The sequence below is a fragment of the Malania oleifera genome, chromosome 12, assembly GCF_029873635.1.
Source record: "Malania oleifera isolate guangnan ecotype guangnan chromosome 12, ASM2987363v1, whole genome shotgun sequence".
In the NCBI taxonomy this organism is placed as follows: Eukaryota; Viridiplantae; Streptophyta; class Magnoliopsida; order Santalales; family Ximeniaceae; genus Malania; species Malania oleifera.
The window spans coordinates 63,952,183-63,977,020 of NC_080428.1; the positions used below are offsets into that span (position 1 = coordinate 63,952,183).

General features: G+C 36.1%; 1 protein-coding gene and 1 pseudogene across 1 annotated transcript; one reads left to right on the plus strand and one right to left on the minus strand.

The window, feature by feature from the left end:
• The first annotated feature begins 4,612 nt into the window (after positions 1-4,612).
• On the plus strand, positions 4,613-7,374 carry LOC131143964 (berberine bridge enzyme-like 21; annotated as a pseudogene).
• Positions 7,375-22,821: 15,447 nt separating this feature from the next.
• LOC131145024 (berberine bridge enzyme-like 21) lies at positions 22,822-24,838 on the minus strand. Its single transcript, XM_058094051.1, has one exon. It carries the CDS (start codon positions 24,586-24,588, stop codon positions 22,948-22,950), a length of 1,641 nt encoding a protein of 546 aa, XP_057950034.1. The 5' UTR covers positions 24,589-24,838; the 3' UTR covers positions 22,822-22,947.

A 24,838-nucleotide genomic window follows, 5' to 3' on the forward strand; every position in this document is an offset into this window, starting at 1 on the left:
TACTTATTAATGGTTGACCCCTTGTCTGAATTTAATGCTATTCCAGGAAAAAAAATATATATTTTATTTTAATAATTATTCTTTATAAAATATTGACTTACATTAATTACTAATAATATTCACATGGTAATGTCTACCTCTCAACATACCAAAATTTTCTCTTCAATTCTGAGGCAACCAATTCACAGGAAAATCCATGTCCCATTCAATACTCCATGTTAGTACTTAAAAAATACACATTCCATATTTTCACCACTGTTTACCACCATGGCAACTGCCTCTCAACATTTCATGCTTTACCCATATACCATAATTGGCTTCGATGATGCTAAAATCTTTCTACTCTCCATGAAAATTTTCAGATTCTTTTCTCCCAATGAAAGTTTGCATTGAATCCAAAGCAATTTCTGATTTCTCTATGCATATGTAAAGCTTCCCAAATGCACGTTTTGAGAATACAACCCAGAATGGAGACGCTAAGCTCTGCAAATCTCCCAGCCCATTCTCTGCTTCTTCTTTCTTTTCTCCTCTTCCCATGTTCCCTATGTGCAGGCCCATCTGTGTACGAAACCTTTCTTCAATGTCTATCCAAAAATTCTTCCAACCCGTAAAAATAAATCTTCTCCATGGTCTACTCCAACACTAACCCTGCATACACCAAAGTTCTAAAATCTTACATTCGCAATGGCGATTCAGGCCGGACATGTTGGGTGTCCCTCCTTGTGGGGTCTATGCTTTGGAAAGATGTTTATTTATTATTATTTTGGCTTATCCAGGAAGCATGAAATCTACTCCTTGCTTTTTCAAAGCCATGCACAGCCGTCTCTCATTTATTTTGAATTTCCCTTACATACAGCAGCAAGCTGCTCCACACGGTTTCATCTCCATTCAGAATTTTCCCACGCAGCACTTCACAGCTCCTCACGCCTGCAGCACTCCTTCTGCCTACAGCAGCTCCTCACAACTGTAGGGCTGCAAGTCTTCTTCTCCAACAGCTGCAGCTGCGAGCTACTACCCTCACTCTTGGACTTTGACTGTGTATTATTAACAACATATTGAGATATTCTGGTTGTGCTATTTTGGATGGCTCTTTTGAAAGTTTTGTTCAGAATATTTGGTGAGAGTTTTCTATCTTGTTACATATGTTTATACACTCTTATGTATTTGTAAGGTTTATGCCTTTTGTATCCACTTTGTACAACATATATGGTGATAGTGGATTTGGACCGCCGTGACCCGTGAACGTATCTCAACATTTGAGGGAATCACATTAAATTTCTTGTGTCTCATTTTTTTATTTATTGTTTGCATTACTCCATTGATTTACTTGTGGGAATTTGTTCGTATATATTATATTTTTTCCTAACAAGTGGTATCAGAGTTGTGTTATTTGTACATATTAAATTTGTGTAAATCATGGATGGTAATGTTGGCTGTATGATTAGTTTCAATGGAAGCAATTGGGTAACTTGGAAAACAAAAATGCAAAATCTTTTATTTTACAAAGATTTGGATGGGCCTATTGAGGGTGATAGCCGAAAGCCTAAAAACATAAGTGATGATGAGTGGAATAGGTTTAATAGGAAAACCATTGGTGTTATTAGACAACGGATTGATGATAGTGTTTTTCATCATGTTTCTACCGAAATTTTGGCACATGAATTGTGGAAAAAATTAGAGGGTCTTTATGATGAAAAGTTGGCTACAAATAAAACTTTTCTTTTCCGAAAATTGGTGAATTTGAAATATAAAGACGGTGGTCTTATTACTGAACATTTGAATGAGATGAAAAATATTATTAAAAAGCTTGCTACTATGAAAATAGTTTTTGATGATGAATTGCAGACCTTAATGCTTCTTAACTCTTTGCCGGAATGTTGAGAAACTTTGGTTGTGACGGTTAGTAATTTGACTTCTGATGGAATTGTTACTATGAACCAAGTAACTAGCAGCTTGTTGAATGAAAAAATTAGAAGAAAATCAGTTGACTCTTCTCATTCAGAGACACTTATGACAGAAAACTTGGGGAGAGGTAGAAGCAAAAGTAGATATTCTCACCGTAATGATAAATCAAGAGGTCGGTCCAGCTCAGTTTTGAAAAAAGATATTAAGTGCCACTATTGTCATAAAAAGGGGCATATGAAGTAAGAGTGTAGAAAATTGAAATTCAATAAGCAAAACAAAGAGAAAAATTTTGAGAAAAAGCATGAAGACACAACTTCAGTTGTATCTGATGGTGATCTCATGGTTGTTTGTGATAAAAGTTGCATTAATTTGACAAGTCAAGAGACTGATTAGGTTATTGATTTCGGTGCATCATTCCATATCACTTCTCGGGCAGATTTCTTCACTTCTTATTCCAAAGGAAATTATGGAGTTGTTCGGATGTGAAATAAAGGTTTGTCAAAAATTGTTGGCATTGGAAATGTTTGTTTGGAAACAAATCTTGGATGTAAGTTAGTGCTCAAAGATGTGAGACATGTACCCGATATTCAACTAAATTTGATATCTACTGGAAAACTTGATGATGAAGGGTTTGACAACCATTTTGGTGATGGAAATGGAAGCTCACAAAGGGTAATTTGGTGGTGGCTAAAGGCAAGAAGACTAGTACACTTTATATGATGCAAGGTAAAATTGGTAATGGTATTGTGAATGCAATTGAAAGTCACTCTTCCACCGATTTGTGGCATAAGCGGCTTGGGCACATGAGTGAAAAAGGAATGCAATTTTTTGTTCAAAAAGAAGCTCCTACCCGGGATGAAAGATACCTCTTTTAAAGCTTGTGTTCATTGTTTGGCCGGTAAGCAACATAGAACTCCTTTTCGTGCAAAGTTTGTTACTAAAAAATCTAATATTTTAAATTTAATACATTCAGATGTATGTGGTCCTTTGAAAGTTAAATCTCATGGTGGTGTACTTTATTTTGTTACCTTTATTGATGATTGTTCAAGAAAAGTTTGGGCTTACACTTTGAAGACTAAAAATCAAGTCTTAGATGTGTTTAAGCATTTTCAGGTTAAAGTTGAAAGGGAGACTGGAAAGAAGGTGAAATGTGTGCGCTCGAATAATGGTGGAGAATACATTGGCCCATTTTATGCATATTGTTACAGCCAAGGAATTAAACATCAAAAGATCGTCAAGAAAACCCCTCAACAAAATGGTATTGCTGAAAGGATGAACCGTACTATACTGGAAAGAATGAGATGTATGCTCTCTTATGCGAAGTTTCCAAAATCATTTTGGGGTAAAGCAATAAGGACGGCGGCGGACTTGATTAATTTGTCTCCTTCAACTCCTTTACTTGGTGAAGTTCCTGAAAAAATTTGGAAAGGTAAGGATGTCACTTACGATCACTTGAAAGTGTTTGGTTGTTGTGCATTTGTTCACATTCCAAAAGATGAAAGATCCAAACTTGATGACAAGACAATGCAATGTGTTTTTCTTTGCTATGGGCATGATAAATTTGGATACAGATTGTGGGATCCGGTTGACAAGAAAATTGTTAAAAGCCGAGATGTTGTATTTTTTGAAGATCAAACAATTGAAGATTTTGGAACGGTTGAGCAACCACAATCTAATGGGAATGATTTTGTTGACTTAGACTTACCTTCTCCACCTTTGGCACATGATGAAAATTTAGAAGATGTTCTTCCACCTCTTGAAGATATTGGCAATGATGAAATTCCTAATGATGTTGAAGATGAAAATGAGGGGGAGCAACAAGTTCAAGAGCAAGCTCAATTGAGAAGGTCTTCAAGAGAGCCAAGACCTTCATCTAAATATCCATTAAGTGACTATGTTACTCTAATGGATCAAGGGGAACCCGAAAGCTATCAAGAAGCCAATGAACCATGAAAATAAAGTTGAATGGATGGAGGCTATGCAAGAGGAAATGAATTCCATAGTTGATAATCACACTTATGATTTGGTTAAACTTCCTTCTGGAAAGAAAGCTTTGAAAAACAAATGGGTGTTTAGGCTGAAAAATAATGGCAAGAATCTTCGGTACAAGGCTAGGATTGTGGTAAAAGGCTTTGGTCAGAAAAAGGGAATTGACTTTGATGAAATATTCTCACCGGTTGTGAAGATGTCATCTATTCGGGTTGTTCTTGGCATGGCAGCATACTTGAATTTAGAAGTTGAACAACTAGATGTGAAAACCGCTTTCTTACATGGTGACTTGGAAAATGAAATTTACATAGAACAATCGGAAGGCTTCAAACAAAAAGGAAAAGAGAATTTAGTGTGCAAATTAAAGAAAAGTTTGTATGGGTTGAAGCAAGCACCCCAGAGATGGTACAAGAAATTTGATTCTTTCATGATTGATCATGGTTACTCAAAAACCTCTTCGGATGATTGTGTGTTTGTGAAAAAATTTTCGGATAGTACTTATATTATTCTCTTACTCTATGTTGATGATATGCTCATTGTAGGACAGGACTTCTCCAAGATTGACAAGTTGAAGTTGGAGTTGAGCAAGTCTTTTGCTATGAAAGACTTGGGACTAGCAAAGCAAGTTCTTGGCATGAGAATTGTTCGTGGTCGTGAAAAATGGCAAATATGGTTGTCTCAAGAAAGTTACATTGAAAAAGTGTTTGAGAAGTTCAATATGGATAAAGCAAAACCCGTTGGCTACCCATTTGTTAGTTACTTCAAGCTTAGTACAAAACAAAGTCTTACAAGTGAGAAAGACAAGGAAGAGATGAAGAAAATTTCTTATGCTTCGGCCATTGGTTCCTTAATGTATGCAATGGTTTGCACAAGACCAGATTTAGCTTATGTTGTTGGAGTTGTTAATCGGTTTCTCTTTAATTCAGGAAAGGAGCATTGGTTAGCGGTAAAATGGATTCTTTGATACCTTAGAGGCACTTCAAAGGTGTGCTTGTGCTTTGGAAATGGTAAATCTACACTCCATGGATTCACAGATGTCGACATGGCCAGTGATGTTGATTCTAGAAAATCCATTTTGGGTTATTTGATGACTTTTACAGGGGGAGCTGTGGCATGGCAATTTAAATTACAGAAATGTGTTGCTCTATCTACTATGGAGGCTAAGTTTATTGCAATTACGAAAGCTTGCAAAGAATTGTTTTGGTTGAAGAGATTCTTGAAAGAGTTGAGGATGAAACAGGAAAGGTATATTCTTTATTGTGATAGCCAAAGTGCAATTCATTTGAGTAAGAATTCTATCTTTCATTCAAAGTCAAAACATATTGATGTTAGATATCATTGGATTCGACATGTGTTGGATAAGAAAGTGTTGCAACTTGAAAAAATTCACACTGATGATAATGGTTCAGATATGATGACAAAAGCATTGTCTAGAGACAAGCAAGTAAAGTGTTGAGTTTTGGTCGAATTGGTGGAGTCATCCCCATAAGTTGGAAGGAGGAGATTTGTTGGGTGTCCCTCCTTGTGGTGCCCATGCTTTGGAAAGATGTTTATTTATTATTATTTTGGCTTCTCTAGGAAGCATGAAATCTACTGCCTTGCTTTTTCAAAGCCACGCACAGTCGTCTCTCATTTATTTTGGATTTCCGTCACACACAGCAGCAAGCTACTCCACACGGTTTCATCTCCATTCAAATTTTCCCACGCAACACTTCACAGCTCCTCACGCCTGCAGCACTTCTTCTGCCTACAGCAGCTCCTCATAACTGTATGGCTGCCAGTCTTCTTCTCCAGCAGCTACGGCTGCAAGCTACTGCCCTCACTCTTGGACTTCAATTGTGTATTATAAATAACATATTGAGATATTCTAGTTGTGTTATTTTGATTGGTTCTTTTGGGAGTTTTGTTCAGAATATTTGGTGAGAGCTTTCCATGTTGTTACATTTGTTTATACACTCTTATGTATTTGTAAAGCTTATGCCTTTTGTATCCACTTTTTACAACATATTTAGTGATAGTTGATTTTGACCGCTATGCCCCGTGAACGTACCTTAACATTTGAGGGAATCACATTAATTTTTTTGTGTTTCATTTTTTTATTTAATATTTGCAATATTCGTTGATTTACTTGTGAGAATTTGCACGTATATATTATATTTTTTCCCAACAGGCCACTCCCAAGCCAGTCCTCATCCTAACCCCTCAGCAGGAATCCCATGTCCAGGCCGCCGTCCTCTGCGCCAAGAAGATCGGCATTCAGATCAAAATCCGCAGCTGCCGTCACGACTACGAAGGCACCTCTTATGTCTCCAACGTCCCGTTCATCGTCCTCGACATGTTTAATCTTCGCAAGATCACCGTGAACATCAAAGCCGGAACCGCTTGGGTTCAGGCGGGCGCAACCATCGGCGAGCTCTACCACACCATTGGGCAGAGCAGTAAGGTTCACGCCTTTCCGGCGGGGATTCACCCCTCGATGTGCGTCGGCGGCATATCACCGGCGGCGGATACGGAAATTTGCTGAGGAAGTACGGGTTGTCGGTGGACAATTTACTGGATGCGCAGATTGTCAATGTCAATGGAAGAATTTTGGACAGAGGGAATGGGGGAAGATCTTTTTTGGGCGATTAGTGGAGGAGGAGCTGCTAGTTTCGGAGTGGTAACGTCGTATAACTTGAAGTTCCAGTCCCACAAATCGTTACCTATTTCCGAGTGGAAAGGACTTCGGAACAGAACGTAACCGATGTTGTTTACCAGGGGCAAAATGTTGCCGACAAGATTGATAACGATCTGTTCATGAGGGTTCTCGTACAGCCGACAACGAGGAAAGGGTGGACGACGATTAGAGCATCGGTTATCGGAGAGTTTCTCGGTAACTCCCAGAGGCTTTTGGGGATTGTGGGCAAGGAATTTCCGGCGATGTACTGGGCAAACTTCGATAATGGGAGCACTCCGGTAGTCCGGTGGATGTCCTGCTGAACCGGATCCCGGGCTCCACCTCATTCTTGAAGAGAAAATCTGATTACTTGCAGAAGCCGATTCCCAAGGCGGGATTGGAAGCATTGTGGAAGAAGATGATCGAATTGGGGAAAATCGGGTTGGTGCTCAATCCTTGCGGCGGAAGGATGAGCGAGATCCCGGCGACGGCGAAGAAGCCGGAGATGCGGCTGTGACATGGAAAGAAGCCGGAGATGCGGCGGCGAAGAAGAACTTGGAAGGGATTAGGAGTCTGAACGAGTTCATGACTCCATATGTGTGGAAGAATCCGAGGGGGGCATTTCTGAACTACAGAGACCTGGACATTGGAGTGAATCACCATGGGAACAGGAGCTACGTGGAAGGGGTTATGCATGGGAAGAAATATTTCATGGGGAATTTTGATAGATTCGTGAAGGTGAAGACTGCGGTGGATCCAACCAATTTCTTTTGGAATGAGCAGAGCATCCGAACTAAGGCAGCGGCTTGAGCAGCGAAAGATATTGCGGAGGGGTTTAGGGAATAAATTTAAATTTAAAGTCTTTCCGAATTTAAGTTACTTCAACTCATAATTATAACTTCAACATCCTGACGTGTTTCTTAAAATCCTAATGCATGGAAATGGTGCTGTTTTTGATTTGTTGTAGACTCTGTGTCCATGCACCAAAATTATTTTAATTTTTAATTTTTAATTTTTTGTTTTCCTAATTAAAAGAAAATATTTATGTCAATCCAAAATAATAAACTTAAGAAAAATCCTATAAAATAGAAATAAAAAGGCCGAATTTTCCGTGCTTGCACCCATACACATATATATGAATTTTAGTTAGAAAATTCAAAATTGAAAACTAATTAGTTAATTAAGAATCATTGAATAATTTAAATTGGATTAATCAATCAAATTTAAGTTAGTAATCAAGAACAGACTTATAAATAGAGAATTTTTGAAGGTGAAGAAACATGTCGCTATGTCTCGAAAGCGGGGCTCCCCGGGACGCAAGGGAATAAAATATGATTTTTGAAAATTTTGAATTTGGAGTCGTCACTAACCTATTTTTCCTTAGTACGGTTAGAATACTTAATTACTACTCATTTAATTGATCACTAGACAAAACTCAAGTCAATGAACTAATAGTCTTAGTCTACTTATACCAGTATTGGGATCGGGAGTTTTGTTGTGCGAGGAGAAGGTATTTGCACCCCTAGACACCCGTTCTATGAACGGTATATAATTAATTACAAATTATCCCCAAATTAAATTTAATAACCTTTAATTAACACATTTAAAATAAATAAATAAATAAATAACTAAATAAATGAACAAAATTAAAAGGAGATTTAAAATCTCAATGCGATTTAGGAATGTCTAATAAGACCTTCAAATGAGGAGATCTTGTTAAATATATCCCTCTCAAAGCTAATGCATGTGAGGTCTAAAATATCTCATTGTCCTTTTTAAAATCACAATGACACACTTGAGCAAAGAAATTGAAAAAGAATTAGAAAATTGGAAACCAAAGAGTTTTTAGAAGTATCCCATAATTTGTCCAACCTTTATAAATTTTTTTTGAGATATTTCAAAAAAATTTTCTACAATAAACCTGCTAAGACACCTAAAATAATTTACCTCAAGAGACCCTGAGAAAAACCCCAATACAGCAGCCCCAAAATAACTCTGATTTACAACGCACAACAGCTGCAAAACAACCCTAATTTACAGCGTACGATAGCCCCAAAACAGCCAGGTTTGGAGACCGACAAAACATGTTAGAGCAAAAAAAAAGAACACGACAACACATGCTTTTGGAGTGATTTATAACAACAGGCAAGTCAAGCAATTGAGAATACTAGAAGTTAATAGCACTGTAAGAGCAAATTTAAATTTGTTTACAATTAGCCCTCATCAAAATATCCAATTACATGCATCCCATAAGAACATTTTTTAAAGACATGCTGCGCCAAGGAAGAAATAATGGAATTCATTGCACTTATGTACGTCCTTATATTAGTCATAAAAGCTATAACCAATCTCGTAACACCTTGAAAATTATGCTATATAAGAGAATCATATTACTTAATTTAATTAATTCAATTTAATGATATTTAATTAATTAATAATTAATCTTTTTTTTTTTTTTTTTACTTTTTCGGGTCTTCACAACTCTTCACCATTCATTCAGAGTCATGGAAGGATAAAACTAGAGCATAGAACAAATATGATCCATTCATGCAAAATGCAATTCCATGAGCATCTAATAGAATCAAAGTGGCCAATCACATACCTCAAGCCTCAGCCATCAAGGTTGCTACTATAATGGGTTGTTGTCCATACCGCGAAACCAAAGTTACACAGCTCCAAATGTATAATAACCCAAAAAAATTTTTTAAAAAAATAAATAAATTAAAAATATTAATCAATTAAGTAGTTAAATATTATTAAATTAATGAATTAAATAAACAAGTAAAAAGAAATAGTATAAAAAACTAAGAGTAATTATTAATTAATTAATTAATTAATTAATTATTAAATTATTTAATTAAATAAATAAAAAAAGGAATAGTAAAAAAAAATTTGGAATAAATATATATATATATATATGATTTAATAATATAATAATATATATTAAATGTAATAGGATGTATTGGATTTCAATTTGAAATTCAATCCATCTTTTTCAACACCTTTCTGCATCTCTCTCAGTCCGTCCACTCCTCCATTTCCGTCTCTTTCTTCTCAATTTTTTGGCGGATCGGTTGATTGAAAAACGAAAGGTACCATTGGGTTTCTAACTCCGCTACCGACATTTTTACTAGAGCGGATTTGTCGTGGGAGCGGCGTAGACACCATTCTTGGGGTAAGACAACTTTTCCCTAATTTCTCAATTTCTCTTTAAATCTGTCGTTAAATCGACAATCAGGTACCACTACGAGGTCTTAGTCGCAATCGTCATCATTTTGACGTGAATAAATTTTCAATTGGTGTTTTCTAGGCCTCACTCCAAAGCGAGAGTGGAATTTGAGAAATTAAGTGAATTTGTTATATTTGAGGGTATAACTATTTATTTGGAATTTATGACTCTAGGAAATATTAAAATAATATTTTATTTAAGGTTAATTTAATGAAATTAGGATTTTTGATTAAGGGCTCGGGTGAGCACCGCAAATATTTTTCGGGGTCCCTGTTTGCGTAGTTCAAGAAACCAGGTAAGAGGAAAAATATATATTAAACCTGAATTTTTATGAATTTAATGGAAAATGAATTGTGTTATATATATGTATATATGTCTCGGTATGAGTTTAAACTGTCAACCGTTTAAATTATGTTTTTCCAAGCTTATGACTGTTTATTAGGTACGTATATGCGAAAATGAACTGATAAAAGTGAAAGATATTTTTAGGATAATTATGTAAGATAAGAAAGATATATTTTGAGTATATGAATGTTAAATGTAGGTTGACTTATTTTACAGATAATGTATGAATTTTATTGTTAAATTGTGTGGTATGAGTAAATGTAAGTTTTGTGCAAATATACGTTAAATATATGGGATACAGGCTAAGTGAGTAATGCACTGAGAATGAAATATGATATGAACTATGCTGTTTGTATATGTTAATGCAACCATGTAAAACAGTTGAAAGATGTTACGTAAAAAAATTGAAAGATGCTGGGTAAAACAACTGAAAAATGTTGGGTAAAACAGTTGAAAAATGTTGGGTAAAACAGTTGAAAGATATTGGGTAAAACAATTAAAAGATGTTGAGTATGTAATGAAATGAAATGAAAATTGAAATGAATGAAACGAAAATGAAATGTGAAATGTGAATAATGTAAAATGGGAAAGAGTCACTTAAAGTGAAATGCAATGTAATGTTTAAGTTATGAACATGAATAGTTGTGAATGGTGGAATAATGACAAAAAGAGTAATGTATTATCATATTGAAAGTATCTATGCTCGTAGAACATGTTACGATTGGGCGGGGCGTACTCTTCGCCTGAGGGTTTGCTGAGAAAGGCGAGTGCTCTAGTAACTTTATATGTGACAGTAGCTGCATAACGTACTAGGGCAGAGGGAACCTACTTGTATAGGTGGATAGATTTTCCTATTCTTGGGGCCTTCGCTAGTAAACTTTTGTTTGAACTGTGTGAGTATGAAATCAATCTAACACTAGAGGGCTTACTGAATAAGGTGAGTGCCCTTATATGCTTCAGTAGTGACCTTTGGGTTTCCAAATGTATCAGAGCAGAGGGGTGTTACTTGTATGAGCGGGTAATTACCCTTATCCTTGGGTAATCTCGTGGATTAAATATTTTGCATGTGATTGATTAGATTCAGAGAATGATTTCAGAAATTATGTTAACGATTTTCAAATGTTAAATATTATATTGTTATATAAACTCATGTTAGTCACACGCAGTTTTAATATATTATTTCTTACCTTACTGAGAGGTGTCTAACCCGAATATGAATGTATCTTTTTTAGGATTTCCTCGATATCGAACTTAAAGAGCTCAAGGTTTTATAGCATTTTTGGGAGATATAAGAAAAAAAACGGGGTATAAACATTTTAATGATGTTTTTGGAAATGTAAATATTTTATGTGTTATGTTTTAAGTCTTCTAGAGTTTATGAATGGTTGTGAAGCATACTGGTGATGTGAATACTGAATATTTTTGGAAGATATGTGTATATATGAGAATACAGGTGGATGCATGGTTTATTATGGTGTGTAGATAGATTTAGAAAACTCTAGTATTATATTTGTTGGAAGATTATAATTATGTTTTCCGCTGCGCACACGATATTAGAATGTAGATTATCAGGTAAATGAATGGATTAGTAGCACTCTGGGCCCACGTAGAGGGTCGAGGCGTTACAAAATGACAATCCAACCGACCAGAATGAAGATACATAGGGTCTTTCTATATACACATAAATCCAAATGCGCAGATAATATGCGAAAATTAAATCATGCGCAACATTCATAAAATAACATACACATGCAGAAAATAAATTACGAAAAAGTAAAGTGCACACATGATATGTTATCGGGGCTCGGCCAATTGTGCCTACGTCCTTACCTCTAGTTCACAAGCCTAAAGATTCCACTAATACTCACTTAACGGGTGGAGCAGCACCGGTTACAATTAGGTCAATTAGTGGGGTTGACCTCAACCTACACCTTACCAAGATGGTGCACCTAACTTTCCTAACCGAGTCTAAGCCAATCCAGAACTATTCAACAATGCTAATCTCCCTCTTTAGGCTCATGCCTGGAATACAACGAATATAAAATTTACGTACACGGAAATGCTTCTTACACAAGCTGATATGTACCATTAAGCACAATCACAAATCAATGCACACCAAACATGTAAGAACAATAAGCTCAGTGGTGTGTATATGCAATCTACACTCAATACAACGATGATCTCAAATATGCACAAGAGTGTACAAGCAAGCTAATCTTTGAAAGCAAAGTATATCAAATCTCAATATCAGATTAGTGTTTCAAAGATGCTAGCAATAATATTCAAACGAACTCAAAAATATTTTCTTAATTGTGTGAGTTGTTTGAAATCAAGCTTTGTAAAATATTTTCCACACTAAAATTATTACTTAAGGAATCTTGCAATGACAATGCAAAGATCTTCAAGCTAATGAGTTTTCACAACATTAGATTTATCAAGTTAAATCTATGGGAAGAACCTTAGCCAAACTCTCAATACAAAAATCAAACAATAAAAATTTCAATGAGAATATAGGGCTATTTAGAATGAAGCACTAATATTCTAAACACTTTCTCTAAGCTTGGATGATCAAAGAAAATAAAGTAGGAGTGTAGTAACCGGGAAAAATAAAATTAAATAAATAATAATAATAATAATAATAATAATAATAATAAAATGAAATAAATTAATTAAATTAACAAGTAAAATGAATAGTACGATAAGGAAAATATATATATATATATATATAAGTAAGTTATTATGATATATATATATATATATATATATGTAATATATAAAAAGTTGTACAAGTTTCTCCAAGAAGTTTTGCTTCAATTAGTAAATTATTATAATATTAATATATATATATATATATATATATATATATATAAAGTTGTACAAGTTTCTCCAAAAAGCTTTGCTTCAATTAGTAAGTTATTATAATATTAATATATATAATTGTACAAGCATCCCTGGGAAGCCTCATTGTTCTCTCTCTCTCTTCGATTCCAGACCAGTTTTACGCCGGATCAACAAACCGAAGCCACCACGACGCTCCTGGCGAAATTCTCTACAAAACTACCGGAGCAAACGGTCAGGAAAACGAAGTTGGATTTCATCCCAAATCCAGGGTAAGACTTTATACTCAATATTTGGATTTTTAACAGTTGAATAAAGTGATATACGCATAAAAATACTGAACTTTAATACTGGGAATTTCCATTTCCAGGGGTGTTGAATTTGGAATATTGGGAATCATCCCTAAGTTGAGGTAAGACTTTTTAAACCGAATTTGACTTAACGGTAGTTATAAGAAATGTTATGCACGTAGAAATATTGAAGTTTAATACTGTGGTTTTTCATTTTCAGGGTGTTGAGTTAGGAACCCTACGGGTGCGGGGAAGATTTTCTTAGGAGCTTTGCAGTAGTCAGGTAAGTAGATAAACTAAGCTAGTTTTGTTTTGAGAAAATGTATGTATATATATTTAGCATCTGATTTGCGGAAAATGTATATATATAAATATATATATATATGTTTTATATTTGCAAAATACTATGAAATTGATCGTATGATTGAATATGTGAAAATCCGTTTGTGTGGCATAAGTATAAAATGTATGAGATATTGTTTCTAGAAATGTGAATGATATGGATTTTTATAATGGAAAACTGGCCTACGGGCCGAGATTTTTATATGATTTCCCGGCGTACGGGCCGTGCTATGTGGATATGATTTGCCGACGTACGGGCCATGCTATGTGGATATGATTTTCCGGGGTACAGGTCGTGTTGTGTGGATATGATTTGTCGGCGTATGGGCCTTGCTATGTGGATATGATTTGTCGGCGTACGGGCTGTGCTATGTGGATGTGATTTTCCAACGTGCGGGCTGTGCTATGATTTGTCGATGTACGGGCCAAGCTATGATAAAATATGTAATACCGGCGTACGGGCCGATGATTTTCATAATATATGTATATGTGCAAAATGATATGGTTAATGTGAAAATTAATGATATGAGATATCCATGTATCATGATTTTAGTATATGTATATGATATCAGAACCTGGTTAGTTTGGTCTAAGCTAGCACTTGCACAGTACCGTTGCTATGTGTCCATGGTCTTCGTGATCATGATATTTGTATTAACACCGTTGTACGGAGTCGTGTAAGATTGGATGGTCGATGTGGTTTATAACAAGTGTGATGATCGCCCCTGGTCTACTGACCAGGTCTGGCAGACCCATCGGACCTACAGACTACTGTTTGACTTGGCAGTGGTTGGCCAACCATTGTCAGGTTCTGCCTTCGAGCCACACAACCCAGTCATGTGGGGGTAATACATGACAATAGCCAACTAACCTACCAGGAATGTTTTATGTTATTATTATTATATGAGATGAAATATGATTATGAAAAATGCAGTATATTCTGCCATGTTTTGATGGTATATGTATGTTTTCCCAAATTTGATAAACAGTACTGAACATGTTATGTATGAAATATGTTGAACACAGAATACTCATGTTGCCACACACTAGTATTAGTTTATTTCAATTACTGAGAGGTGTCTCACACCTAAACTTTACAAATTTTTCAGGAGTCCCAGATAAGAGAGCGGGAAAAGCCCCACTGACATAGTGTCGTTTATCTGCCCTTTTTGAAGGGTAAGTTTTTGGCAGGGATAGTATGGTTTTGTGCAAATTGTCCCTATATTTCATTTTTGGGATGTATATATGGAAGTACAGTGATTGTAGTAACTCTGGTACATTGTGATGTATGATATGATGGTACGTATATGATTCTACATTTTCTACTGCTTAGGCTTCTGCCGTATGTTCTGATGTATCCTTGGTACCCACGAGTCTAGGTGGATTATGACTTGCTGAGCTGGAATGTGAGATGTGTGGTATTGAGTTTAAGATGATATTATTCAAAAAAAAAAAAATGTGGAAAATGAGCAGGTCGTGACAAGGAGAGTATTTAGGATGGTATTTGGCAAAATAGGTTTTTTAAGTTTGAGAGGATTTTTTGCTAATCTCTTACTAATTTTTACAAATGAGCCCCTATATATTAAAAATGTGAAAATTATAACCGTTGGGGACATATATGTCATTTTTTCAAAAGTTTAAGTGAGGTTAATAATAATAACAACGTTTTTAACCTCGGTAAATTTCGACAACCCGAGAGCATCAGTCGACCGTCTTGAGTGTTTGGTCGACCGAAGTGCTCAGTTTGGTCGACTAGGTAAAATTTGAACTAAGTGTTCGGCTGCTGGTCATTGATAAGGCAATTCCTGAACCTTCGAGGTTCGGTCGACCAGAGTGAGCTCGGTTGACCAAATTGAAAGTTCGGTCGACCAGGCAGTTGGGAACACTCCACGTGTCGGTTCGGTCGACCAGAACATTATAGCTCATTTTTTATTCGGTCAATCGAAGGGTCAAAATGTTGACCTGGTGAAGGTTCGGTCGACCGAATGCTTCTATGCATTACAGTTCAATCGATCGAACATGCCTTTTTCAAGCATTTCGGTCCTAGTTCCTTTATAAGATTATCCTTATTCATATGATGATTGAATTTAATTTAATAAGGCATATTTTAATGTAGGCATGAAGGTTCTAAGGTCAATTTAGGTCCTTTTGAGCTTACCAAAACTTATCATGCATGTAATGCATTGATTATTACAGACCACTTCCTATTTACTATTACAGACCCTAATTAATAAATAAAAAATTTCTTCTGGGTCTTTAGACTTGCAGTCTTCATATGCCATCAAGGGATTTGCTCATATGAACTTGCACACAAACTTGATAGACATTAAGTACTTGAATATTTGTTATTATCAAAATCGGGTATGACCTATAAGGTCAACGGTGCTAGAAGAAGTCTTAAAAAACTTACGAAGTTTTCAATCTAGTATTCTCATTCATAAAGATTTATAACTGAATTAATTCTCAACTGAACTTGTGATTAAAATTCAAATCAACTATACATGTGTGGTTGCTGAAATTAAAAAGAATTGAGAAAGAATTAATAAAAGAGGTTATAAAGAAATTTTTTAATAATCCCAATTCTACCCCTTTTGGGAGTACACCTTCCTTTTCAATACATATATATATTTATAAGATAAATTTGTTCTCGTATCAAACTGTAATGACCCTGTGAATTTTGCTAAAAATATGCGTCGATACCAATAATAATAATAACTACAATGTCAACTCGGACCCAAAGTGGGGTACTGGGGGTATACTTATTCTTAAATAAATACTATTCATGCAATGGAAAACATAATGTACCTGAACCTCACATACAATACCAAAGTTCTACTGTCTCCATAAATATACATATATGTCCTCAAAAATCCATAAAATATCCTAGGGTTTACACAAAACATATTCCCCAACTCAAAGCACTTACCCTGATACTATAGTACCAAGGCTTCCTCTACCGTGGAGCTCGCTCCACACGGTTGTCTGGTGTTGACTTGATTGGTCACACCCAGTTTTGATTATGACAAATACTCTTGGTACTAATGGTTGTACTGAGAATTGTATGCAGGATCACCTTGTGCGCGCTTCGGGACTAAAAGACTTATTATGATGGCGTGCGGTGTTCGTGCCGATGAATGAAGAATCTTGTGCTACATTTGTATTTATTTTTCAGTTTCTTCATTTTGGGATGTAATTTTATTATGGACTGTGCACTCATATGGCTTGTAATAATTTGCATCATGCATGATAAGTAGGTATGCTCAAATTGACCTTAGATTGACCATAGGACCTCCAAATAACATGAAAAACTTTTGTCATAAAATGCCTAACTTATACAAAGGTTTTTAAATGGTTTTAAAGTTAAAAGAAGGCAAACACTAATTTTTTCAAAGGGGTCGGTCAACCGGCCAATCGACCAAATGTTAGAAATGAGAAATTTTCTCACTCGATTGGATCTCATATCAAACCATGTTCAACATGAAAATTGTGGTATTTTACCATAGCTTGGGTTTGATACCAAGAACATCCAAATTGGAGTTGCACAGAAAATGTTATGTCCAAAAAACTGAAATGTGTTCGTAAGAGAAAAACTCCCTTCATGTTTCTTCCATCTCATTGATGGACATTTTTCTCAAGCTAAAAGTCATTATCTTAAAATGTGTTCAACATTAAAGTTGTGAGATTTTCTCTTACCTTTCTATTGGTATCAAGAACATCCAATTTAGAGTTGTATAGGAAAAGTTATGGCCAAAACACTGAAGAGTATCTGTGCAGAAAAGTAGAGGCCGGTCGACCGAGCCCTTATAGTTCATTTGTCCTCAGTCGACCGAACCACCTGGGAGTCAATATTTTGACCTCCCGGTCGACCGAGCCTTCACTATGGTTGACCGAAACTCGCTGATTTGAGCCCCGATCGATCGAGACTTCACTACGGTCGACCGAAACTACTTTTGGTCAACATTTTAACTATCCGGTCGACCGAAACTTGTAGTTCAAAAGGCCCTGGTCGACCGAAACCCTCCTGAGTCAACATTTGACCATCTGGTCGACCGACAACCTTTGTACTACAACTACCTGGTCGACCGAAGGGTCCTCGGAAGAATTTTCAGCGGTTTGGTCGACCGAGCCAAGTAGTTCAAAATGTCCTGGTCGACCGAAACTCGGAAAATTGGCAAATCGCCCTCTCCGGTCGACCGAGCCTTTCAGTTCAAAAGTTCCCTGGTCGACCAAGCCAATTGAGTCCTGGTCGACCGAAACATTTTTGGTCGACCAGACCTCTCGGGTTACCCTGATTTTTACCGTGGATAAATATATTTTAAATAGGGTTAATTATTTTAAAATGATTTAAAACTTTCTTAATAATGCCCAATAGGTCCCCAACGGTCAAAAATACCTCCTTGCCCATATATACCCATTCATTTATCATTATTAGCTAGGATTAGCAAACTTGATTAGGGCAAAACTCTCTCAACTTTTAAAACCTTATATTAGCCAAAAACTTCTTGCAAACACTCACATACTCTTCAATCTTTATTTCTCCAAGCATTGTGAGTATTTCTATAAGGCTATAGTGCGTAATCTTTCTAGCTAATACTTTCTTTTAGTATAAAGGTTGATTGATTTTATTTGAGAGTATAGCCTAAAGTTCTTCCACGGATTTCATTTGATAAATCTTGTGTGGGAAGACTTTGAGGGTTGTGGTTCTTGTATTTTTGTGTCAAGATACCTAAACCTAGATTTTGTGTGCAAAAATCCTTTTGTGAAAAGTTAATCTTTCAAACAACTCCATTGTGCTTTAGAAATTGAAATATCATATTGAGTTTGTCTGATCTATCTTGCTTAGCATATTTGAAAACCTAATATGATTTTGTGATATTCGAATATTGAGTTTCAAATCTTGCTTAGATACACACTCTAGATCTTGATTGATTATCATACTTGATTGAGTGTTTAGCACACATTAGAGCACTGAGCATATCTACATATCATTCATGCTTGCTTTATTGATTGAGCTATATTGGTGCACACATCTGCTTTATTAGAAACATATTTCCGTGTACAAATTTTATACACTTTGATTGTATTTCCAGGCACGGGCCTGAAGAGGGAGACTAGCCCTGGAATAGTCCCGAATTGGCTTAAACCCGGTTAGGAAAGCTAGGTGAGTCGTCCTGTTAAGGCGTGTAGGTTGAGGTCAGCCCCGCTAATTGACCTGGTTAAGGTTGAGGTCAGCCCTGTATTAATTTGACCTGGTTGTAAACGGTGCCGCTCCACCCTTAAGTGAGCTGTTAATGGAATCCTCCTGCTTGCGAGCTAGAGGCGGGGACGTAGGCACAGTTGGTCGAACCCCGATAACATATCGTGCATGTTCTTTACATTTCCGCAATTTACTTACTGCACGTGTATGTTATATTGTAAATGATTAGATTTACATTTGCATAGACAGACCCTAGGTTAAGTAATACTGCTTATCTGGTTTAACCTAGGTGATAATTTTTAAATACCCAATTCACCCCCCCTCTTGGGATTGCACCAAAGTTAACATCTGGGTTTCTTGAAATGTTTAAATTCTTGGGTGAGACACCTCTCCGTAGGATGAGATAAATTATCATCAATGTGTGGCAACATGAGTTTTAGTGTGTTATAAACATATCTTGTAAATAATTAACTGTACCATAATTAACTGTAACTAATAAATCATGTAAATCTTTACTCGCACTTATATGAGACTGGTAAAATCATATTTTTCAACATAAACTTACTTTGGCATAGTAGATTTCTATATATATATATATAAATCATCTGCTATATCTGTATAATACTGAAATTTTTCCCTAGATGGATAGTTAACTGATATCATGTATTACCCCCACATGATTGGATTATGCAGCCCGTAGGTTGGACTTACCAATGGCTGGCCTACCACATTAAGCCAAAACTAACTCGTCTATAAGCATGATTGGCCACCCCAACCTGGTCTGGACTGCCAGAAGAGATATACTATTCTTCAATGGCCCAATTGTCTACCATACACCAACACTCTATCTGAGACGTGTGGTGACACTAATATGAAATAATAGTTACGGTACCGTGCTTTGAATTTAAACTAATCCATTAGGGTTTTGTTACCATATAATACATAATATAACCGTAACATATCTCATTTCCATATTTCTGCATAAAAACTATTATATCATAATTTCTGAATAAACTGTCATATTATAATTTATGAATAAACTCTTATAGAATAATTGATCAAGACATAAAGCCGGCTAAACTGTCACGAAACTAGGCTAGCTAAACTGTCACGACATTGGGTTGGCTGAACTATCACGACACTAAGCCGGTTGAACTATTACGGTACTGGGCCGGCTAAATTGTCACATTATATTGAACAATATCATACTTTCTGCAATGTTTATAACATTTTCTGAAAATCATTATCAAACCATATTTGTTCTTATATTCATAAAATAATCTGGCTTGCTTATATATATACTATGAAATATTCATACTCATGTCACACAAGTGAGTATTACTCTATAATATTCTATCTGCCTGGGACAAACATATTTTGCTGAAAAATAATATTAAATCGATTTCTAGGGTTTACTCAACTCAAACACCTAATTTTCCAAAAGTACACATTAATTTATAAACATCATTTCCATATACCTAATTATTCAAAAAATCATACATATAATTTCTGTAATTAAATACTGCATTTTAATTGGTTAATTTTCTAAAAATACCTGACAAAATCCATCCCCTTACCTGATTTTTGGAGAAATGCCTGCAGGAATCCTAAAACAGTACCTGCAGCGTTCGCACAAAACCCCGTATTCATATACCTTAGTTTAATCAGCTCAACCCCGTAATGATAACCATATTAATATTCCTAAGCCCACATACTCCCAATAATTGATTAAATTTTAAAAACAATTGATATTATTCATCTTCCTTACCCTAACTTTGGAGTGATCCTTAGGATCTCCAAATCACGAATCTGCTTTGATTAAAATGACGAGGATCGAAGTTAGGAACCCGTGGTGGTGTTTGTTTTTCGATTGGCCTTATGAATGGAGAAAAATTTTAAACAGAGAGAGAGAGAGAGAGAGAGAGAGAGAGAGAGAGAGAGAGAGAGAGAGTGTTGGTGAGAATAGGGGACTCTCAGATTTAAATCAAATTCATTCCTTCCTCCTTCAGGAAGGATAATTTATATATATATATATATATATATATATATATATAAAAATAATATTATATTATATTATATTACTATATTATTATATTATATTATTCAATTAATAATTAATTAATTAATTAATCATACATCTAATACCACTTGTTAGGGATTTAGGAACAATAATCACACAACAATTAAAATAAATAAGCAAAATAGGGACACCAGATTTAACGTGGTTCAGTCTAATTTGACCTACATCCATGGAGTATATCGAATTTCTTTGTAATCTGGGAGAAAATACAAGAGGAGGAGGAGGCACCGCTCAACTCAACTCATCCCTTCTCATTCCCCTCTCTCTCTCTCTCTCTCTCTCTCACACACACACACACACACACACACACACCTTCAACACAATTATTCTCACACTCACATACACATCACATATATCCACGCACGAACATCTCCATTATATAGTTTGATGGGGATGGATAGTAAAGGAAGGTGTTAATGGGATTCAATAGCATGAGTACCGACACTTCAGGACATCAAAGCTAGCTCTCCACAACTCATCAAGGCTTTGTTTCCATTTTAGCTTAACAAAGACAAGAATAATGATATCTTTTTATATTTTTTTAACGAGTGGGTAGCAATTTTTGTTATATTATAATTAAGAAGATAAATTACATTTATATACACATATTTAGTCCAAATTTATTTTGCTGCTATTAAAAAAATTGCACTTTAGTCACTCATAATTTGTTTCGAAGAACAACATTTATATATATCTAAATAATTACATATAAATCATGTGATGTCAAAAAGTAACACAATACTGAAGAAATATAATTAACTTTTACTATAGTTTGACCTAATCATATTTTATTCATTCCTAACTTACAAAAATAAATACTTGATTGCACGTGAATGTAATTGTTTAATAATATTTTTTATTTAAATCTTTAGAGTCTATTTGCATAAAGATACGTAGAGAAAAGAAAGGAAAGGAAAATAATGAGTAAACTCATTTTTCCTTATAATTTTTTTTCTTTATTAAATATTATTAAAAATAAAAGTTTTTTTTTTAATATGACTAAAATATATGAAAAATTAAATATTAATGATGTGTAAAATTAAATTTTTGTTTATAAATTTGATACGTTTTCTATTTTCTTTCTCATTTTTCTTGATAACCAAACATGAAAAATGAGAATTCTCTGATATTTTCCCTTTCTTGTCTCAATATTTTTTGAGTTCCAAATAAGACCTTAGTAAAATTGTAAAATAGTAAATTAGGCTAACTCTTAAAGTTGTGCTTGAAAGCACAAACTTCAAGCCCCTGAACTTAAATTTGTGTAGAAATATTTCACTTAAATCCACAATAGTTTTAATTTCAAATGGAATCAAAATCTAAATTTTCAATTAGGCGTCTTTTGAGAATCGACCAACCTAATCAACTCAATTTAACCTCATTCAGATTATCTAGAAAGAATTATTTTAGAAATATTTATGTTAGGTTGTGAATTATAATTCTCTACGAACATTCAGGTAGAACACGAGCTAAGATGCAAGCCATGCAATCTAACCCGATCTAAATATAATGGTAAAAAATAAAAATAAAAATAAATAAACCCTATTATCGAGTTCTCAAATGGACATAATCAATTCGGTTGGAAGCGAATAAACCTACTTTCAATCGGGTAAGCACATTTATTCCTATTGTTAGAGAACTCATCCTCAAAACCTAGGTATCAAGGAGAGAAAGTTAAGAAAATCTTATATTGGCTTTGGAACTACTCACAGATGCGATGTAAGATTGAATGCACACTAATACTCCCCCTCGAGCTCAAGTCCAACCCACAAAGGAGGCTTCCGATACCATGTTAGAGAATTCATTCTCAAAACTTAGGTATTAAGAAGAGAGAGTTAAGATAATCTTATATTAACTTTAGAACTGCTCACAAAGACCATATGGACCGGATGCGCACTAATACTTATAATAAAAACTCTAATTAGCAAGTATTTGAAAAACAGCACATGTTAATTTTGAGTGAGGTGAAAATAAATATGGCTTATTTATTTTGAATCAGGCAATGAACAACATTGTCATTTGGCCACCTAGAAAATTTGGTATCCCTTCATTTCCAAAATTCCCCTCATCATTATCCACTCAGGCTTCCGCCATGATCGGGACACTCTGCTCATTCCAAAAGAAATTGGTTGGATCCACCGCTGTCTTCACCTTCACCAATCTGTCAAAGTTCCCCATGAAATATTTTTTCCCGTAAACAGTCCCTTCCGCGTAGCTCGTGTTCCCATGGTGATTAACTCCAATGTCCAGGTCTCTGTAATTCAGAAATGCCCCCCTCGGATTCTTCGACACAAATGAAGTCATGAACTCGTACAGACTCCTAATCCCTTCCAAGTTCTTATTGGCCGCCGCATTTCCGGCCTCATCCCACGTCACAGAGTGCTGGATTTTGCAGATATTACCGGCTCTGTGCGGGAACGGAGTTGCCGTCGCCGGAATTTCACTCATCCTTCCGCCGTAAGCATTGAACACCAACCCAATTTCCCCCAATTCGATCATCTTCTTCCACAATGCTTCCAATCCCGCCCTGGGAATCGGTGTCTGCAGGTAATCCGATTTCCTCTTCAAGAAAGAAATCGAGTCCGGAATCCGGTTGAGCAGGACATCCACCGGAGTGCTCCCATTATCGAAGTTTGCCCAGTACAGGACAGACTCAATCCAGCTCATTTGCTTGCAATCGGTTTGTGTCAAACCCAATGCCGGAAAATCCTTGCCCACAACCCCCAAAAGCCTCTGGGAGTCACCGAGAAACTCTCCGATAACCGACACTCTAATTGTCGTCTGCCCCTTCTTCGTCGTTGGCTGCACGAGAAGCCTCATGAACAGATCGTTATCGATTTTGTCTGCAACATTTAGCCACTGGAAAACAACATCGGTCGCGTTCTGTTCCAAAGTCCGTTCCACTCGGAAATAGGTGACGATTTGTGGAACAAGAACCAATTTCAAGAAATACGACGTTATCACTCCGAAACTAGCACCTCCTCCTCCACTAATCGCCCAAAATAGATCTTCCCCCATCCCCCTTCTATCCAAAAGTTTGCCACTGACATCAACAATCTGCGCATCCAGCAAATTGTCCACCGACAACCCGTACTTCCTCAGCAAGTTGCCGTACCCGCCGCCGCTGATATGCCCACCGACGCACATCGAGGGGCATATCCCCGCCGGAAAGGCGTGAACCTTACTGCTCTGCGCAATGGCGTGGTAGAGCTCGCCGATGGTGGCGCCCGCCTGAGCCCAAGCGGTTCCGGCTTTGATGTTCACGGTGATCTTGCGAAGATTAAACATGTCGAGGATGATGAACGGGACTTCGGAGACATAAGAGATGCCGTCGTAGTCGTGGCCGCAGCTGCGGATTTTGATCTGAATGCCGATGGTCTTGGCGCACAGGACGGCGGCCTGGACTTGGGATTCCTGCTGAGGCGTGACAATGAGGACTGGTTTGGGTGTGGTTGGCGTGTCGAATCGGCTGTTGCGGATGTAGGCTTGTAGAACTTTAGTGTATGCAGGGTTGGTGTTGGAGTAGACTATGGAGGAGATGTTGTTTGATGGGTCGGAAGAATTTTTGGATAGACACTGAAGAAAGTTATCGTAGACAGATGGAACTGCACATAGGGCACATGGGAGGAGGAGAAAAGGAAGAAGAAGCAGAAGAGAATGGGCTGGAAGATTTGCAGAGCATGGGATCTTCATTCTGGTTTGTGCTCTGAAAATATGCATTTGGGCTGCTATTTATAGACGCCAAGAAATTTAGAAATTACTTTGGATTAAGTGCAACTTTCTTGGAGTAAAAAGAATCTGAAAAATAGTTCAGATAATAGGGGAATGGGGAAAGATGGAAAGTAGAATGATTCAAGATCATGACGGTCAATCATGGTGAGTAAAGTATGAAATGTTAAAAGTGATTTCTTTTTCAACCGCTGTTAACAGTGATGAAAATTTTGGAAAATGTAAGAAACTTTTTTCTTTT

Coding starts and splice junctions, on each gene's coding strand:
- LOC131145024 (XM_058094051.1), bottom strand. CDS start 24,588: ATGCATATTTTCAGAGCACAAACCAGAATGAAGATCCCATGCTCTGCA.